General features: G+C 51.6%; 1 protein-coding gene across 1 annotated transcript in view; it reads right to left on the reverse strand.

The window, feature by feature from the left end:
* Nucleotides 1-6,520: 6,520 nt before the first annotated feature.
* The window catches only part of Itgb2 (integrin subunit beta 2), a 30,650-nt gene continuing 21,185 nt past the window's right edge, over nucleotides 6,521-15,985 (reverse strand). Inside the window, exons 9-16 of the mRNA XM_040732040.1 lie at nucleotides 15,629-15,718; nucleotides 14,198-14,338; nucleotides 13,672-13,859; nucleotides 11,723-11,967; nucleotides 11,028-11,247; nucleotides 10,040-10,242; nucleotides 7,373-7,539; nucleotides 6,521-7,017 (exon numbers count right to left, since the gene is read on the reverse strand). Coding sequence (XP_040587974.1) covers nucleotides 6,955-7,017; nucleotides 7,373-7,539; nucleotides 10,040-10,242; nucleotides 11,028-11,247; nucleotides 11,723-11,967; nucleotides 13,672-13,859; nucleotides 14,198-14,338; nucleotides 15,629-15,718 — 1,317 coding nt within the window. The 3' untranslated portion in view covers nucleotides 6,521-6,954. The remainder of the gene's footprint in view (nucleotides 7,018-7,372; nucleotides 7,540-10,039; nucleotides 10,243-11,027; nucleotides 11,248-11,722; nucleotides 11,968-13,671; nucleotides 13,860-14,197; nucleotides 14,339-15,628; nucleotides 15,719-15,985) is intronic.

A 15,985-nucleotide genomic window follows, 5' to 3' on the forward strand; every position in this document is an offset into this window, starting at 1 on the left:
ACCCAGGGGTTTGGGTCATAAGTCCAGGAGGGGTCATAAGTCCAGGAGGGTTCACAGGGGATTGGTGTGAAGTAAAATTCTTAGAAAAGAAACACATCTATACCCAAGATTCTACAAGGCCACTTGACTGGTTAGGAGTCACAATCTTGGGAAATTGGATTGTCACAGACCCAGAACCAATTTTTCTTGGCCTTTCTTTTAGTTTCCTTAATAGCCAATCATTACCCACTTCTGACCTAGTACTTTTTTTTTTCTGAGACAGGGTTTCTCTGTTAACAGCATCTTTGGCTGTCCTGGAACTTGCATTGTAGACCAGGCTGGCCTCAAACTCACAGAGATCCACCTGCTTCTACCTTCCGTGTTTTGGGATTAAAGGTGAGCAACATCACCGCCTGGCTCAGACCTAGTATCTTTTTTACTGTAGGGTACAGTCTCTGGAATGCATTCGTGGCAGACCACTCTCTTCCATCAAACCCAAATCTAAGAATGCTGTAGAGAACTTGAGCCCTGTAACAGACTCACCTGCTTTGTTATAGCCTACCTACCTGATGTTTCCTCTAATACTATATCTTTGAAAAGTGCCTTGATTTATTACTGTAAGAACTTACTGAGCTGTTGGCATGCTTGGAGCATATTATTCAGGACAAGCTGACTCTATGTTCTTAAGCTATGTTCATGCATATTGGGCTCAAGAATAAACTGTCTCATTCCCTTTGAGGTCTGCATTTTGAGTCACCATGAAGCCATGAGGAGTTCAAGTCCCAGCTCCTCCTCTTCCTACCTCCATGACCTCTACTAAAGTCTCAAAGACCCAGTGAGCTGCAGTGGCCATGGCAAACACACAGCAGAACAGGATAGGTGCCCTGGGTCAGATGATTAGTGCCCTGGGTCAGTGTCCCAAACCTGAGCTCACTCAGTGCCTGGCACAGCATTCCCAAGAAGTCCGTCCTTGATACAACTACTCAAGGACAAGGTCATTGGTGTGTTGGAATGCTAGGAAACCTTTTAACAAGCAGGTCTCACTTATGTCTAGTGCAGCAGAAAGTCCCTTCTGTTGTGTACACCTGCAAGTGTGGAGTAATTGCTCTACACGTCCTCAGGCAAGCAGCCCTCACGGGATCTTCTGTTATACAAACAGACGCTTGAGAACTCACTTGCACAGACAGTGGTCGGGAGCTGGCACAGAAGGCCTAGAGCAAGCATGCTCTTGTCCTAGCCCCAAAGCACACAGTACTAATTCAACATTTTAAATCGTGTGTGTGTGTGTGTGTGTGTGTGTGTGTGAGTTTTAGAGACAGAGTTTCTCTATGTAGTGTGTGTGTGTGTGTGTGTGAGTTTTAGAGACAGAGTTTCTCTATGTAGTGTGTGTGTGTGTGTGTGTGTGTGTGTGTGTGTGTGTGTGTGTGTGAGTTTTAGAGACAGAGTTTCTCTATGTAGCCCTGGCTGTCTTAAAATTCACTCCGAAGATCAGGCTGGCCTCAAACTCAGAGATCTGCTTGCCTCTGCCTCCTGAGTGCTAGGATTAAAGGTGTGTACCACCATGCCTGGCTTAAAATACTTTTTTTAAAGAAGCCTAGCCTGAGGACTAGGGAGATGGCTAAATGAGTGAGACTATTTGTTGTGCAAGCATGAAGATCTGAGTTCAAATCCCCAGGCCCAAGCATATCAAGCCAGCTGTGCAAAGTGCCAGCACGTTGGGGGAGGGGGAGCAGAAACAGCAAACACCACATGTACACACACACACACACACACACACACACACACACACACACAAACACAGCCCATATCCCTGCTTTAGCCCCATGGCAGTCAAGAGGGAGACGGGGATCTCTGTGACCACACATCTGACATTCACAAGAGTAACATGTAGTCTTCCCCAACAGTCGCCTGGGTCCTGAGCTGTCTCAGCCCCCAAATAACACATGAAACACTATATTAATTATGAAGCTGTTGGCCGTTTGCTTTGTTTCTTATTGGCTAGCTTTGACTTAATTATAAACCCATAACTGCTAGTCTGAGTATTTCCACATGGTCTTCTCTTACCGGAGAAAAGGGTCCAGACCTCTTACTTTTCCTGCATCCTACATGGTGAGTGACTGTGCCTCTGTTTCTCAGATTCCTCCTCGACTCCTAGTCCCACCTGTCTTGCTTCCCTATTGGCTAGTAGTGCTTTATTCAACAACCAATAAGATAAGCACATACACACAGAAGAAGGATTTCCCCCATCACACAAGCACCTCTTCAGTTGTTCAAGAGCTTCCATCAGGGAATGACTCACACAGCATGTGGTCCAGAAAGCAATGAGCATGTTTGAGAGAAACAGCGATATCAGGAGTCAAAGGGCACTTGCTCTTCCAAGGAGATGGTTAAAGAATTCAACAGACACAGGGGCTGGAGAGATGGCTCAGTGGTTTAAGAGCCGCTCTTCCAGAGGACCTGGATTCAATTGCCAGCATCCACATGGCAGCTCACAACTGTCTGTAACTCCAGTTCCAAGGGATCCAATGCCAATGCACGTAAAATAAAAGTTAAATAAAATTTAAAAAATTCAACAGACACAGAATGGCATCAGCCTGAACAAGTGTGTTAGTTGCACCCAAAAGCCACAGAAAAGTTCTTCACAGCCCAGACCAGCTACATGATGACACAGCCTAGCAGTTGTGGGACTTCCAGAGCCACACACAGAATTTCTGATACCTGAGTCACCGGTTGGGGATTTTCAGTTTTCTTTAGTAGTATCTGTGTGACTGGTTTGCCATCAGTGTGAGGACATTCCTTAGTTAACCACAGAATTCCATCCAGATAGCGTGAAAATTGTGGAAGCATCCCCCAGGGTCACAGCACATTTCGTCACCAGGTGTTTCACTAGGGGTGCTCCACCAGGACAGGACAAATCTGCTTGCTTGAGGGGTTGGGACTCTGAGCTCCTGGAGGGGAGATGGCAAAGGGTTGGGCTGGGGTCTGTGGGAGGTCAGCGGAGCTCTGGGGCACGGAAGGGGCTACACCTTGGGACAAAGCCTATTTTCCATGGTTAATTAAGCAAGGATGAAGAACCTGTTACTCTGGAATGTGGGATGGCCCTGATGGGACCGTGAACGGTTGTTTGCTCCACTGGTTTAAAACCTGGTCCATGCTATCTGGAGCCTTTCAGGCTCCAAGATTCAGAAAAGTAGTTTCCTATTCCCGATGATCAGCTAATCTCTCCCAGTTCTTCAGTGATCCCTGCACCTGTGTGTTTTTAAATATTAATTTTTACTTTATTTTTTTATGTGTGTGCAGGCTTTGGGAATGCATGCAAGAGTGCAGGGATGATGACAGGGGTCAGAAGAGACAGATTCCTTCCCCGACTTCAGCTGGAGTTGTGCACCTTGATGGGGGTGCTGGTCCTCTGGAAGAGCAACGGGTACCCTTAGCCCTTAAACCATCTTTCTGGCCCTCTACACCTATACTTTCAACAAGATGGAAGCTGGCACTCATTCAAGGTAACATAGTAAAGACACGATGCTGGACACGGACCCAGGGCTATCCTTGAATTTCACCCCTGTTAGGTTCAAAGCGGTCCCTACAAATGGCAGTGCGGATGTCAATGTCCAAACAGAAAGACTTTGACTGGGTAAACAGAAGCCTAAATGTGGGTTTCTGTTTACCAGGAGCCTCCCTTAATCCCCAAAGATGAACTACCTTGGGCAAGGCCATCTAGTTTCTGGTCAGTCCTACAAGCCCATTTCAGTTGGCAGATCCCCACCCTGTGGACATACAAAAAATACGTGCTTGCTTTTATGCCATTTGGCTTCTCTCTGCCCTGTTTGGGGATATTTGATTGCAACATGAAACTCTGAGAGACCATGTTAATAAAATTAACTTTGGATCAGGGGGCAAAGCCAGAGAATCATTGACAGGAATTAGTCATAGAGAGGATGGAGGAGCCGAGAATCTGGATAGAGAGACTCACAGGAAGGAGTAGGGAGGGACTTAGAGATTCATGGTCTTTTTGGGTGGGACAAGTGGAGAGATGCTTCTCTTGCTGGGTCTCCAACCAAAAAGGAAGGTCAGCTGGTTGCTTTTCTACTTCTCTGATCTATCAGGTTTTCACCCCAGCATCTGACTCCCAGGTCTTCATTGGTAAACAGAATGATAGAGACTTAGTTAAAGCCTACATTTGGCAGCCACGGGCCAAGCTGGTGCTGGTGGGCCTAGGCCATGGTCTGAGCAGTGGAGTGTTGACTGCAGGTCCTCAGGGTGCAGACAGTAGTTAAAATATCAGTAGATTCAGGTGCAGCTATTACCCCAACAGAAAAACAACACTGCCCATTTCTCCAAGATACCCTTAGCAGTTTGGTTCGCAATAAACCTTTCTGCCCATGGAGTGGTCCAGTTTGGTGTTTTCACTGTGTCCTTGCTTATAACTTCCTCCCCAAGGCTCAGCCTACTGCCATTATGCAATGTAGGTGCTGGGACCTAACCCAGGTCTTCTGCAAGAGCAGTAGGCATTTTTAACTGCTGAGCTATCTCCAGCCCCTGTGCAATTCCAGCTCCTCTTAATGTTTCACATAAATAAGATAAAGCCAGATTCTTTTCCTGAACATGGAAAGACACAGCTTCATGACTGAGGGTAAAAATTAATCTTCAGTGACTATTTCAACTACACTTCTTCACAAGTGAAGCATGTCTCAATCCTTTTGCTCTAACAAAATACCCGAGGCTAGGCAGTTTACATGTGACACAAATGCCTGGGCCACGGTTCTAGAGGTTGGGAATCCAGGCATCAGAAGATGTGGTGACTTCTGAGGGTTAGCTCTGCTTGCAAGACAGCTCCTTGTCTCCCGAGAGCTCCCTCGTGTCTTCTCAAAGGTCTCTCTCCCCACTGCCATCGTTCCAACAGGTGAAGTAGGGACAGACATGGACGTTCACACAGCACCATAGGGTGCGTCTCAGGCAAGAAGTGATGTTCAAAGATGGCCAGAATGGTGGGAACCTCCAGGTAGAATGGGGGAGGCAAAGACCATCCCCCTAGCCACACCCACAACATGGTGGGAAAGCCAGTAGTCAAGCTCCGAAGAGGAGGGTTGGTGCCTTGGCTGATGTAGAACTCCCCACAAAGGAGTAGTCATAGTCCAGGAAATGTCCCAAGGCCTCTTGGAACAAATGCCCAGCCTGCCGCTGCCAGGGCAGCTCCCATGGGTAAGGGATTTCCTCTGGCCATGGCAGCAAATGTTTCCAAGGATAGTAGGCAGCAACAAGCACCACCAGTAGGTGGCGCTAGAACAGGGCCCAACAGTTGTGCCGGCTTCCCCCTGCAGGCTGAATTCCGGGAATCTCAGAGGCCACTCTGCCTGAAATGCAGCATTTGCTTTTTGACTGAATGGGATGTTTCACCAACAGATTTTTGCTTTGTTTTGTTTTTTTTTTTTCTTGTTTTTCTGGACTTTGAACAATTATATTCTTAAGAAAAGATAAGGGCAAAGTATCACTTGAAAATACATTTCGCTGGGCTGGAGAGATGGTTGAGCACTTAAAGGTTAGGCTCACAACCAAAACTACAAGAAAATACATTTCGCACAGGGAAGACTCTCCAGGACACACCTGACATTCAGTCCTGCACACTTCACTCGCGTGCAAATAAGCAGCATGGAACAGAGTCCTCTGTCTAAAGATGAGACCCTTAAAGATGAGAACCCTTGAGACGTTCTCTGGTTGCACCCAGCTCTTTCTACTCTATGGCTTGGGCACACAAGCTGGGTGGCCATTTACATGGCTGGGTGATATGGTTTGGATATGAAGTGTCCCTCTACAAAAGCTCCTGTATTGGGGCCTTGATGCTTAGCTAGTGGCACTATTTTGGAAAGTTCTGGGAACTTTAGGAGGTAGAACATAGATCCTTGGGGATTCTTTGGTCCTCGGGGTAGCTTGTGACTGACTATGCTATGTCTCTCTGCTTCCTGGCTGCCATGAGGTAAGCAGTTTGGACAACACACTCCCAGGATAGAAAGCTCTGCTGAGCAGGTGTGGCTAAGCAATGGAACCAGCTGAGACCATGAGGCAAAACAAATATTTCTAGAAAAACTACCTAGTATGTTGGCTTTATCACTCTCAGAGATCCAAGAGCACCATCATCAATGAGCACAACTTGGATTCGCTCACTCATTTAGAAAGTGAGTCAGCAGTGATTTCCAGGTCACCCCCCAAAACAACTCAGGAGAAAGGAGCTTCTTACCCAGCCCCTGGTTTATGTTCTGGCCACTGCCCTGTCTTCCTGTACTAAGCCTGACAGACAGAAGCTGGGAGTTGGAGAGGGGAGGGCGCCACATCTGTCACCTGACACCTTTGTTGTGTAGCCACACAGGATTTAGCACTGGGTCTGGGAAGGCTCAATATATACAGATCACAGACAGGGAAGAAGAGAACCAAATCTCCCAATGCAAGGCCCAGAGCCCTCAGGATATGAAAGAGCGATTGGCAGGTGGGACAAAACCCCCTGGAGCTTAGCCACCTTGCCCCAGAGGACTCCACCAAGCCCACATTCTGTGGACAGCATGGATAGAAGCTTTATTATTTTTACACACATGATTACAATATAATATGTGGGATATAGTTTTATACCATATATAATACAATGGTTGGGATGTTAACAATATAAAAACATGGGACGTAGTTTTATACCCTGACAAGTTTAAATATAAATACATTAGTGCCACCTTTACCAAGATTGCTATTTTCCTTCACACAAGAAAATGTGTGCGGAACCTTGGGATATTCTTTAGGCTCTGTGGCAAGAGTGTGCAGGTCAGAAGATGAGTTCGTGGCAAACCTGGCATCCTTGACATAAGGTGGAAGGAAACAGTGGGCCTTTGGATCCTTGGCAGCGCTGTGGTGAGCTGTAAGCCACGTCATGGTTGCAGAGGGGAGGAGGCGAGGTCTAAGGGTCCCATTTGGTTGATACTGACAGCTCGTGTCCTAGCTTTCAGCATACTTAGGGTTCATGACGGTTGTGGTAGCACTCTTGAAGAGGGGGTTGTCCTAGAGAGGAACCAAACATGCTCTTGTCAGTACAGGGAGTGTGTCAAGACCAAGAGAAGCCACCAGATCAGTAGAGGTCACTCAGAGGAAGCCTTGCCAGGGCTTGAGGCTAAAACTAAGCCTGCATGCCACAGCACACTCCGGGAGCCTGGAGACCGAGCTTCTGGAGTGAGGGATGTGCCGCTACTCCAGGACAGCCACAGTGAGAAGTGACAGAGTTGGGAAAGGCTCTCTGTGGGTCTCCCGGACATGGCTAGGATAGAGAGTGTACCAGTCACTCCCTGTGAGAGGTCAGTGAGGAGAGGAAGCATGAGCACCACGCGGGTCCCCCAAGCCCCCAAGCGAGGCCACTCACATTGTTCCACTGGGACTTGAGCTTCTCCTTCTCAAAGCGTCTGTACTCCCTGAGGTCAGTCAGGTGGGTCAAGGCCTTCCAGATGACCAGGAGGAAGACACCAATGAGCACAACACTTAACAGCGTGCCCCCTGCGATAGCAGCCACATTGGGGCCCCGCACACACTCTAAGAAGGAAGCACACAACCAAGTGTCAGCCCCTCCCCACGGCGACCAGTGTGCCATACTCCTGCTACAGGAGGCTCACCCTTTGCCACATCTCACTCCTATCAGAAATCAGACCAGGCCCCAGGCTTCCAAAGGATGTAAAAGCCACTTGGCCTGGCCCTTGTTCACGGAGAAGGGGAGGTCAAGTCAGTGGTCAACCTGAGGAAAGCCTGAATGACATGTCAGCCTCCCTGGTCACATCTGCTGGTGCTCAGGCCGGGGTTGTGTTTGAGCCATCCCTGGCCATCTTGTTGTCCAGTATGGGAATGAGAACAGGCAGTACGGTCGGAGATGGCATATCCAGACAAAGGGATTCTATGGTGACCAATCCCAGGAACCAGAGGCTTGTGCTCAGGCAGCTGAGGCAGTCATGGGGTGAAAAGGACAACACCCCAAGGTCCAGAGCTGAGTTGCCCTCTCCTCGCTGTGGACCTTGGGTTGCAGCAGACTACACAGCAGACCCTGACTGTGGGACAGAGGTACCTTCAGTATGGACCCCTCTGTGCTGGTTCCCTGACAACATTGTCATAGAATCTCTCCTATTGTTGTGCCCTTTTCAGGGAGGCCTTCCGGTGTCTTCACAGTGGTTAAATAACTTGGCCAAGGTTGCTCTGGCAGGCTGGAGCCAGCAGCCCCCGCCCGGAGGACAGGTCCCAAGCTCCAGGCACTTCGTAGCATCTACATCCTACCTGCCTCTTACAGGCTCCATGATTTGAAGAGGAGCCTGGGCTCAGAGACTCCAGGGCTCAGTCCTATATGAGCCTGGTATGCTACTGGCCTGCGCTTCTGATGGTCCCCTGAATGTCCTCCTCAGCAGTCCCCTCGGCTCTCTGAGTCTGATTGAAGTGGATAGCTGACCCCAAGGCTGCCTGACTAAGCCTATGGGGCACCCTGTCATGTCTTTGTGTCCACATCCATCGTGCTCACCATCTTTGATCATTGTTACTCCACAAACTTCTGAGTTGTTCTGCCTCCGACTTCCTGCTTCCTCTGTTGGGGGCCCCAGGGCCTAGCACCTGTTTCTCACAGCTCTGCTCCTCTGTGTTTCACTCAAAGGGAGGCTCTATCATAACCCAGCCCTCCCTGCCCACTCGTCTCCATTCTCGTTAGGTCCAAGCAGCAGATGTCCTCTGCCACTGTCTACTGCATGACGAGTCTACTCGGTCAGTGACAGGACAGCAGCCTTCCTATACAATGAGACCATATCTGCCCATCCCCTGATGAGACTGTGTTCACCTGGCCCCTCACAAGGCCATGGCCACCTTATTCCCAGACAGGACTGTGGCCGCCGGCCTCCTGATAGGATGGTATCCATATTATCCCCCAACAGGACAATGCCTACCTTGTACCCTGGCAAGGGAGCTGCTAGGTGGACTTTTAAAGACGGGGGCCAGTGAGATGGATCAGCCAGTAAAGGTGTTTGCTGTGCAGACATGGTGACCTGAGTTTGATCCCATGATTTAAAAGGTTGAGCCAACTACCAGGGTTTGTCCTGTGATCCGCACACATACACTCATGCATGTGCACACTAATAATAATGAAGAATTAGCAGTTACGGGGGAAAAACAAACACAGCTCAGCATGGCTGCTTTCATTCTGGAAACTTCTAATGGTTTCCTGGAGTGTTCAGGAACAGGCCTGGATCCCTCCAGGACTCATGGGGCATCCTGGGGTGCTGACTGCTCCAACTACAGACACTCTGACTCCCCTTGTCCCATGGTCTCATCTGCCTCTCTAGGAGAACCAGCCCCAGGGACCTCTCACTGACGGCTGCAGCCTCACACTGCGTTGGTGTATGTCTGGAGTATAGCCAGGGTGCCGCCTTCCCTTAAATGTGAACCTGGAGACCAGGTCAGAATCTCTAAGTTCACAGGTGTTACTGGGCCTGGCAAAGACCAGAGACAAGCGGAGGGACAGCAACCACTGCTTTGGAGTAGAATCACCTCCATTTCTTCCCCGAAGCTCTCCATGGAGGTTCTGAGGGAGCAACAGACACCATGCTCAGGATCCCTCCATCAAATGGGAAATGCTCTGGCTGGGCAGTGTGGCACTGCAATGACGTCGTACCCACTGGGTATTGTGGCCACCACCAGGAAAAGCCTTCTGCTATTCCTCTCCTCGTGCAGGGCCGGGTAAGGAGAGCCATGGGACAGGGAAAGTGGACGGCTGCCAGCCTGTCCTGCAACGCTGCCCTTCCCAGGGACCCTGGATGGCTCTCCTGCTGCTGGGCCTGTCTTGCCCCACAGAAGACAGAGCTCTCCTTTGTAGTCTCTCACTGTAAGTGTCTGTTAAGGCCTCATGGTCAGAGTTCTGGCCACCATGTTCAACCCATACCAGATCATGTTATCATGTTAAAGCTATACCAGATCATGTTACCATGTTCAACCCATACCAGATCATGTCACCATGTCAACCCATACCAGATCATGTTATCATGTCCCGGGCAGCACTCAGTCTCACCTCGGCTATCCTCCACATGGATGTCGTAAGTATCCCTCCCGTCCTTCTGCTGCAGGGTGTAGGTCATCCAGCAGCCCGCCGAGTCCCGCTCCTTGCAGAGTTTTCCCTTCACAGGGATGAGCTGCAGCATCACATTGGCGCACGCTACGCTACAGTTCTTCTTAAAAGGGCCCTTATCGAATTTCCGGCACTCGGCACAAGAGCTGCAGAGGAGTGGGGTGGAGTGGGTATTGAGAGGATGTTAGGGCATGAGGTGTGAAATGACTTTTTTTTTTTTTTCGAGGCAGGGTTCCTCTGTATTGCTTTGGAGGCTGTCCTGGAACTCCCTCTGTAGACCAGGCTGGCCTCAAACTCACAGAGATCCGCCTGCCTCTGCCTCCCGAGTGCTGGGATTAAGTGTGCACCACCATCGCCCAGCTCAAAGTGGCACGCTGACGTACAAGGACCCCAGGGTGCATGGGTGTGCAGAGATGCGTGGTCGTGGAAGGGTGCACTAGTGTGTCAAGGTTTGTGAAGATGAGAATACCAGGTGTGTCAGGATGTCCTGGTGCGTGTGGGCACACTGGGCTGTGAGGATGTGTGGCTGGACCAGGCTATCGAGCTATTCAAGGTGGCCTGGATGGTTCAGGACATGCAGCCGTGTCTAGTGCGTGATGTGAAAGGAGTATGGGCATCTGCATGCTAAGCAGCCCCAGGCGGAGCATCTGGGAGCTCCCGGTGCAATGATGTGAGTTATGGAGATACGAACTGTGTTCCTAAGAGGGTATGGAAGGCAGAGTCAGTGTTAACAGAAACCTGGTTCGAGGACCGAAGGGGCATAGGTCTAGACCATCTGTGAAGCCATGACCCCTGCAGGCATGCAAGGAGACGGATGGTGGCAGGGACACTGGACCTGATGAACCCTGCTGAGAACTATGGTACAGTTATGTCCATGGGGGCTCCCAGGTTGTCCAGCAGTGAGACCAATATGGGCAATGGGGACACTCACATGTACTTGCTGCAGGGTGAGGTGCAGCCAGGACATTCTTCGCACAGTGGTGGCTGATAACCTACATCACACTTGCATCTGTTGCAGTGACACCTGCCACGGCCGCTGCATTCCACCAGCCGTGTATTGAGGCAGCCCTCAGTGGACCTCCGGCACTGGCAGGCAGAGCCCTCGAAGCCCTCCTTGCAACTGCATTGGCCACAGGAACAGGAGCCCCTCTCTGGAAAACAACCGAGGCGACCATGACTCACTTTCCTGCAGGCAACCAGGGACAGGGAGCCATCCTCCTGCCATCCTGCTCCCTGGTCTGATAGTGCCTTGCAAGGAGGACTGTTCTTACAGTCTCCTCTGCTTCTGCCTAACCCTCTTCAGACAGCTGCGGAGCACCACGGAAGGACGTTGCGGCAAATACGCAGGGACCAGAGATGCCTTCCCGTCCTGCACCTCTAGCAACAGGGCTACCATTTAGTCAGATGGAACCTCCCCGTTGTATCTGAAAAGCCCCTGGATCAGGACATGACTGTCACCTCCATTGCCTTCTCAGGACAATGCTGACCCTCACAGACCCAGAAACAGATTGGGCAGGGAAGGGCTTGCTAGTCTTTTCATCTGTCTGTCCCCAGTGTCCCACTTAACATCTCCTGGTGCAAATGGACAAGAAAGTCCCCTGGCTCCCCGTGGCTCCCGGCACTTACCTGGGCCGCCACAGACTTGGCCATCGTATCTTTCACAGTTGATGTTGTCACACTCGCAGTATTGCCCAAAGATCACTTTGTTGGGGGTGTCACTGGTGTGGCACACACACTGCCCACAGATGCAGTCCCCCAGCCCCGAGCACACGATGGAGCTGTTGTCCTTCCGGCAGCTTCCTTCCAGTTCCTGGCTGCTCCGGCCCTGGGTCTGGCACTCACAGTTTTTCCCGATGTAGCCGGATTCACACCTGGTATGACGGGGGAGGCGTGTGTGTGCTTAGGTCCTCCCTTGGGGTAGAGATGCCTTCTGTCCTTCCTGGTCCAGAACCCATCCAAACACCTGTACTGTATGGCGCACCACACCTGCTTCCAAAGGTCTCCTCAGCAGGTGCCATGTACTAGGCAAGGAAGTCCCTGGGGGCATACAGATGACTGTCCTATAAGCATGACACTTGTGATGGTTTGAAAGAAAATGGCCCGCAAAGGGAGTGGCACTATTAGGAGGTGTGGCCTTGCTGGAGTAGGTGTGGTCTTGTTGGAGGAAGTGTGTCACTAGGGGGTGGCCTTTGAGGTCTCATATATGCTCAAGCCATGCTCAGTGAGATATACCCCCTTCCTGTTGCTGTAGAACTCTTACCTGCTTCTCCAGCACCGTGTCTGCCTGCATGCCACCATGTCCTACCATGATGACAATGGACTGAATCTCTGAACTGTAAGCCATAAGCCACCCAATTAAATGTTTCCATTGATTGATTGATTGATTGTTCAAGGGTTTTACTGTATAGTCTTGGCTGTCCTGGAACTCACTCACTCTATAGACCAGGCTGGCCTCGAACTTACAGAGAACTGCCTGCCTCTGCTTCTCCCAACTGCTGGTGTGCCACCGCCACCCAGCCTAAATGTTATCCTTTATAAGAGTTGCCATTGGTCATGGTGTCCCATCACAGCAATAGAAACCCTCACGAGGACAACACCTATGCAGGCTCATCTGGGAGCTTCCAGAGCATTGTGCTAATGGATTGTCCTAAGAAGTCAGTCTCTGTCCCTGCTGACCTAGACCTGGGGAGGGGTCCTCTGGGGACATGGTAGCACTGCCTCATCACTGCACCAGGTAGAAGAAGAATGTGGGGACGCCATACATAGCTTAGTGAGACGAAAATGTCAGTAGCTGACCCTGACACATACTGCAGCGTCCCGCTGTAGGAGAGAACCGCAGAATTCACTGACCAATGGTCCAGTCCTCCAGCCAAGTTAACTCAGGTTTGTAGAGAGGCCACCTAGGGCAGTGCACTCAGGACCAGGGCAAGGCGCCACTGGTTTGGGGGTGGCCACTGAAACCACCACTGTTATAGAGTGCCTAGGAGAAGATATACAGTTGGTGCAGGCCTCAGGCATGGGATAGAGTATCCCAAATATCAGAAACCGGGGACGCAGCTGGGAGAGGATGCCTGGCACCCAGGCCACCAGCTACAGACTCTGTGCTGGGCATGCCGCACCCTTCCTCCTCCTTGAAGTACAGTGTCCCAGGCCAACTGCATCCTGCACTGAGACCTGTGTGTATATGTTCACAGAGTGGCTTTAGGGCCCAGGCTGCCAGGAGTGGTCACCTGTCCTAGCGGTACTGCAGCTGCATGCTGCCAGCCTGATCACTCAGAGTCGCTGAGGTCAGAGAGCTAGGACTTGCAGGTCATCTGCCTCCTGGGTGAGCTGGCCATACCCACCTGCAGACACCTGCTTCATGGGCTGACATGTTGTGGGATGGCCATATATGTATCAGAGTCATTATCTGGGTCACCTGTTTGTTCAGGCTACAGCCATGCCCACCTCCCTATGTTATGGAATGACCATGCCCACCTCCCTATGCTATGGAATGACCATGCCCACCTTACTACGCTATGGGCTGGCCATGCCCACTTCATGGATGTGCCACGGGTCACACGCACCCTCCTCACCTGCAGATGCCACACTCCATGGTACCCTTGCCTCCACAGAGACCTTTCTCCTGACTCTGGTCCCGGCACTGGCATTCACACTGGGGAAGGACCTTCACGGTCACTGTATCAGTGAAGCCCAGTGCCCGGATGACAAAGGACTGCTCCTGGATGCACTCTGAAGCTGTGACCTTTACCTGGAAGTTGACCTATAGGAGAATGGTGGGGTTCGGCTCAGGACTGTGAGTGACCAGGGTAATGACCTTACTCTCATCCCCTTGCCTGGTCTCAGCTAGCCCAACCACACTTGTGCAGCTGTGCATGACCAGCAGATGCCCCCAGAGGGCGCTGTCAATCCATACCCATCAGTCTACTCAGGACCACTCTAGAGATTTGCGGGTACTCATTGTGTTGATAGGCGTGAACCTGCCGCTGAGGCCATGTCAGGAACCTTCCCTGCACCCTGTCCCCGATGTCACATCTGGTCACCTCACCCTCCCAACACGCTGGTATAGGAACCCCAGGTCCCCCAGCAGGCCAGGCTCACCGGATTGTTGATCTGTACACCGTCGCAATCCCCTCGGGGTTTGCCTATACTTGATGCTCCGTTACTGCAGAAGGAATCGTAGGTGACTCTCAGGGTGTCGGGAAGGGTGGAGTGGTCCAGAAAGACCCTGGAGGAGAGTTTCTGTGGACAGAGAGTAGCTGTGCTCAGGGGTGACAGATCGGGCCATGCCTGCCCCACCCCGGCCATCTCAACTTCTCATGCGCCTCATGCTCTCCAACTGATGACACAATCACCTGCTGGGAGCTTAGTGATTGTGCCGGGATGGGACAGCAGGCTGATACCGCGGGTTTGCTCTGAGACAGGCTGCTGGCGGGTGACCAGCATGGACACAGGCCATGAGTCCTGGGAGGACTATCCCCTCACTGTTGAACTGTTAGACAGGCTGCTGGCGGGTGACCAGCATGGACACAGGCCATGAGTCCTGGGAGGACTATCCCCTCACTGTTGAACTGTTAGCAGAGGAGGGGTGGTAGATTGTTGAACTCACGTGAGAGACGAGACACGGATGGAAAAAGATGGGGAACAGGCGGCACCCAGTGAGTGAGCAATGATGCCATCACCCGCGTCATCTCGGTAAAGACAGAGCTGGACAAGACTGGGCAGTGGCCAGGCATGGGAGCCTGCTTGAGCCTCCTGGAGCTCACAACGCTAGAAAAGGGAGCAGGATTCCCCACCCTGTGCCCAGGCTTGCACTTCAGCCAGCAACCGTGGGATTACAGGGCCTTCCACACGTATGTGCTCCCAGCCTTCAAGACATTCAGCGGCAGGGATGCAGACCAGAACTTTGGGGACACCTGTCACTGGGAGTACATTTCTGTTACTGGTTGGGGCCTGGATGGTGTCTGAGCCCTGAGCAGTGTTTGGTGCACACTGGTGTTCACCAGAACCCTGGGCCTCTGAGGGAAGAGAATCTGGGTGCATTTGGACAGACTGCCATCATTAAGGGGGGGGAGGAGATGATGGATGAGGGGTCTCGGAGGACTCACCCAGAATAAGTTGGGGGCTGGCATGCAAGAGGTGCTCTACCTCAAGGGAGTCTTCACAAGGCCCAAGGCCATGTGAGGATTTCCGGGGTCTCCTAAGGTGAGACACACCATTCTGGCTTTGCCGGGCATCCACTCCCCACTACTCCATGCCAGCCAGCATGGAAAAGCCTCAGAAAGAAGGGCCTGCCACCGGTGTTTCAGGAAATAGCCGCTAGGGTCTCGTACATGTCAGTCATCCACAAAGGGACACAAAGCCGTGGGGAGGGCTTGGCATGTCTCTCCTGACCCTCCCTGCTTTCTCCCTGCCATGCCTGTCCAGAGGCTATATGGATCCCAGAAGGCCACGGCAAGGTGTCCTCCCGTGCTGCTCGTCTGCTGACCCATGGAGGCTGTGCCAACCCACCCAACTCTGCTGGGGACTCACGTAGTAGGCGTTCTTGATGAGCTGGACCACGTTGCTGGAGTCATCGGACAGCTCCCCCACCGCTGACTTGGGGATGATTTCTGTGAGTTTCTGTTGATGAGAAGATCAAGCTGGCACGTGGTGCTACAGGCCCTTTCCAGGGCCACGAGGCTTGTGATGGAGCCAGGGCCTCCATTTCTCATGACATCTCACATGACATTGTTCAGTAAGTCAGTGCTGTGCGGCCGAGTGACAACAGCAGATTCTTGGAGCAAACCCTGAGGAGCCAGGACTGGTGTGGGAGCCGGCTAGCCCAGCCTCTCATCCCCGCTGAAGGGCAGCAAGCCCTTAGGAGCTGGGTTTTGTGTGCCAGGCCTC

This window comes from Mesocricetus auratus, unplaced genomic scaffold, assembly GCF_017639785.1.
Source record: "Mesocricetus auratus isolate SY011 unplaced genomic scaffold, BCM_Maur_2.0 Super-Scaffold_100027, whole genome shotgun sequence".
NCBI lineage: Eukaryota > Metazoa > Chordata > Mammalia > Rodentia > Cricetidae > Mesocricetus > Mesocricetus auratus.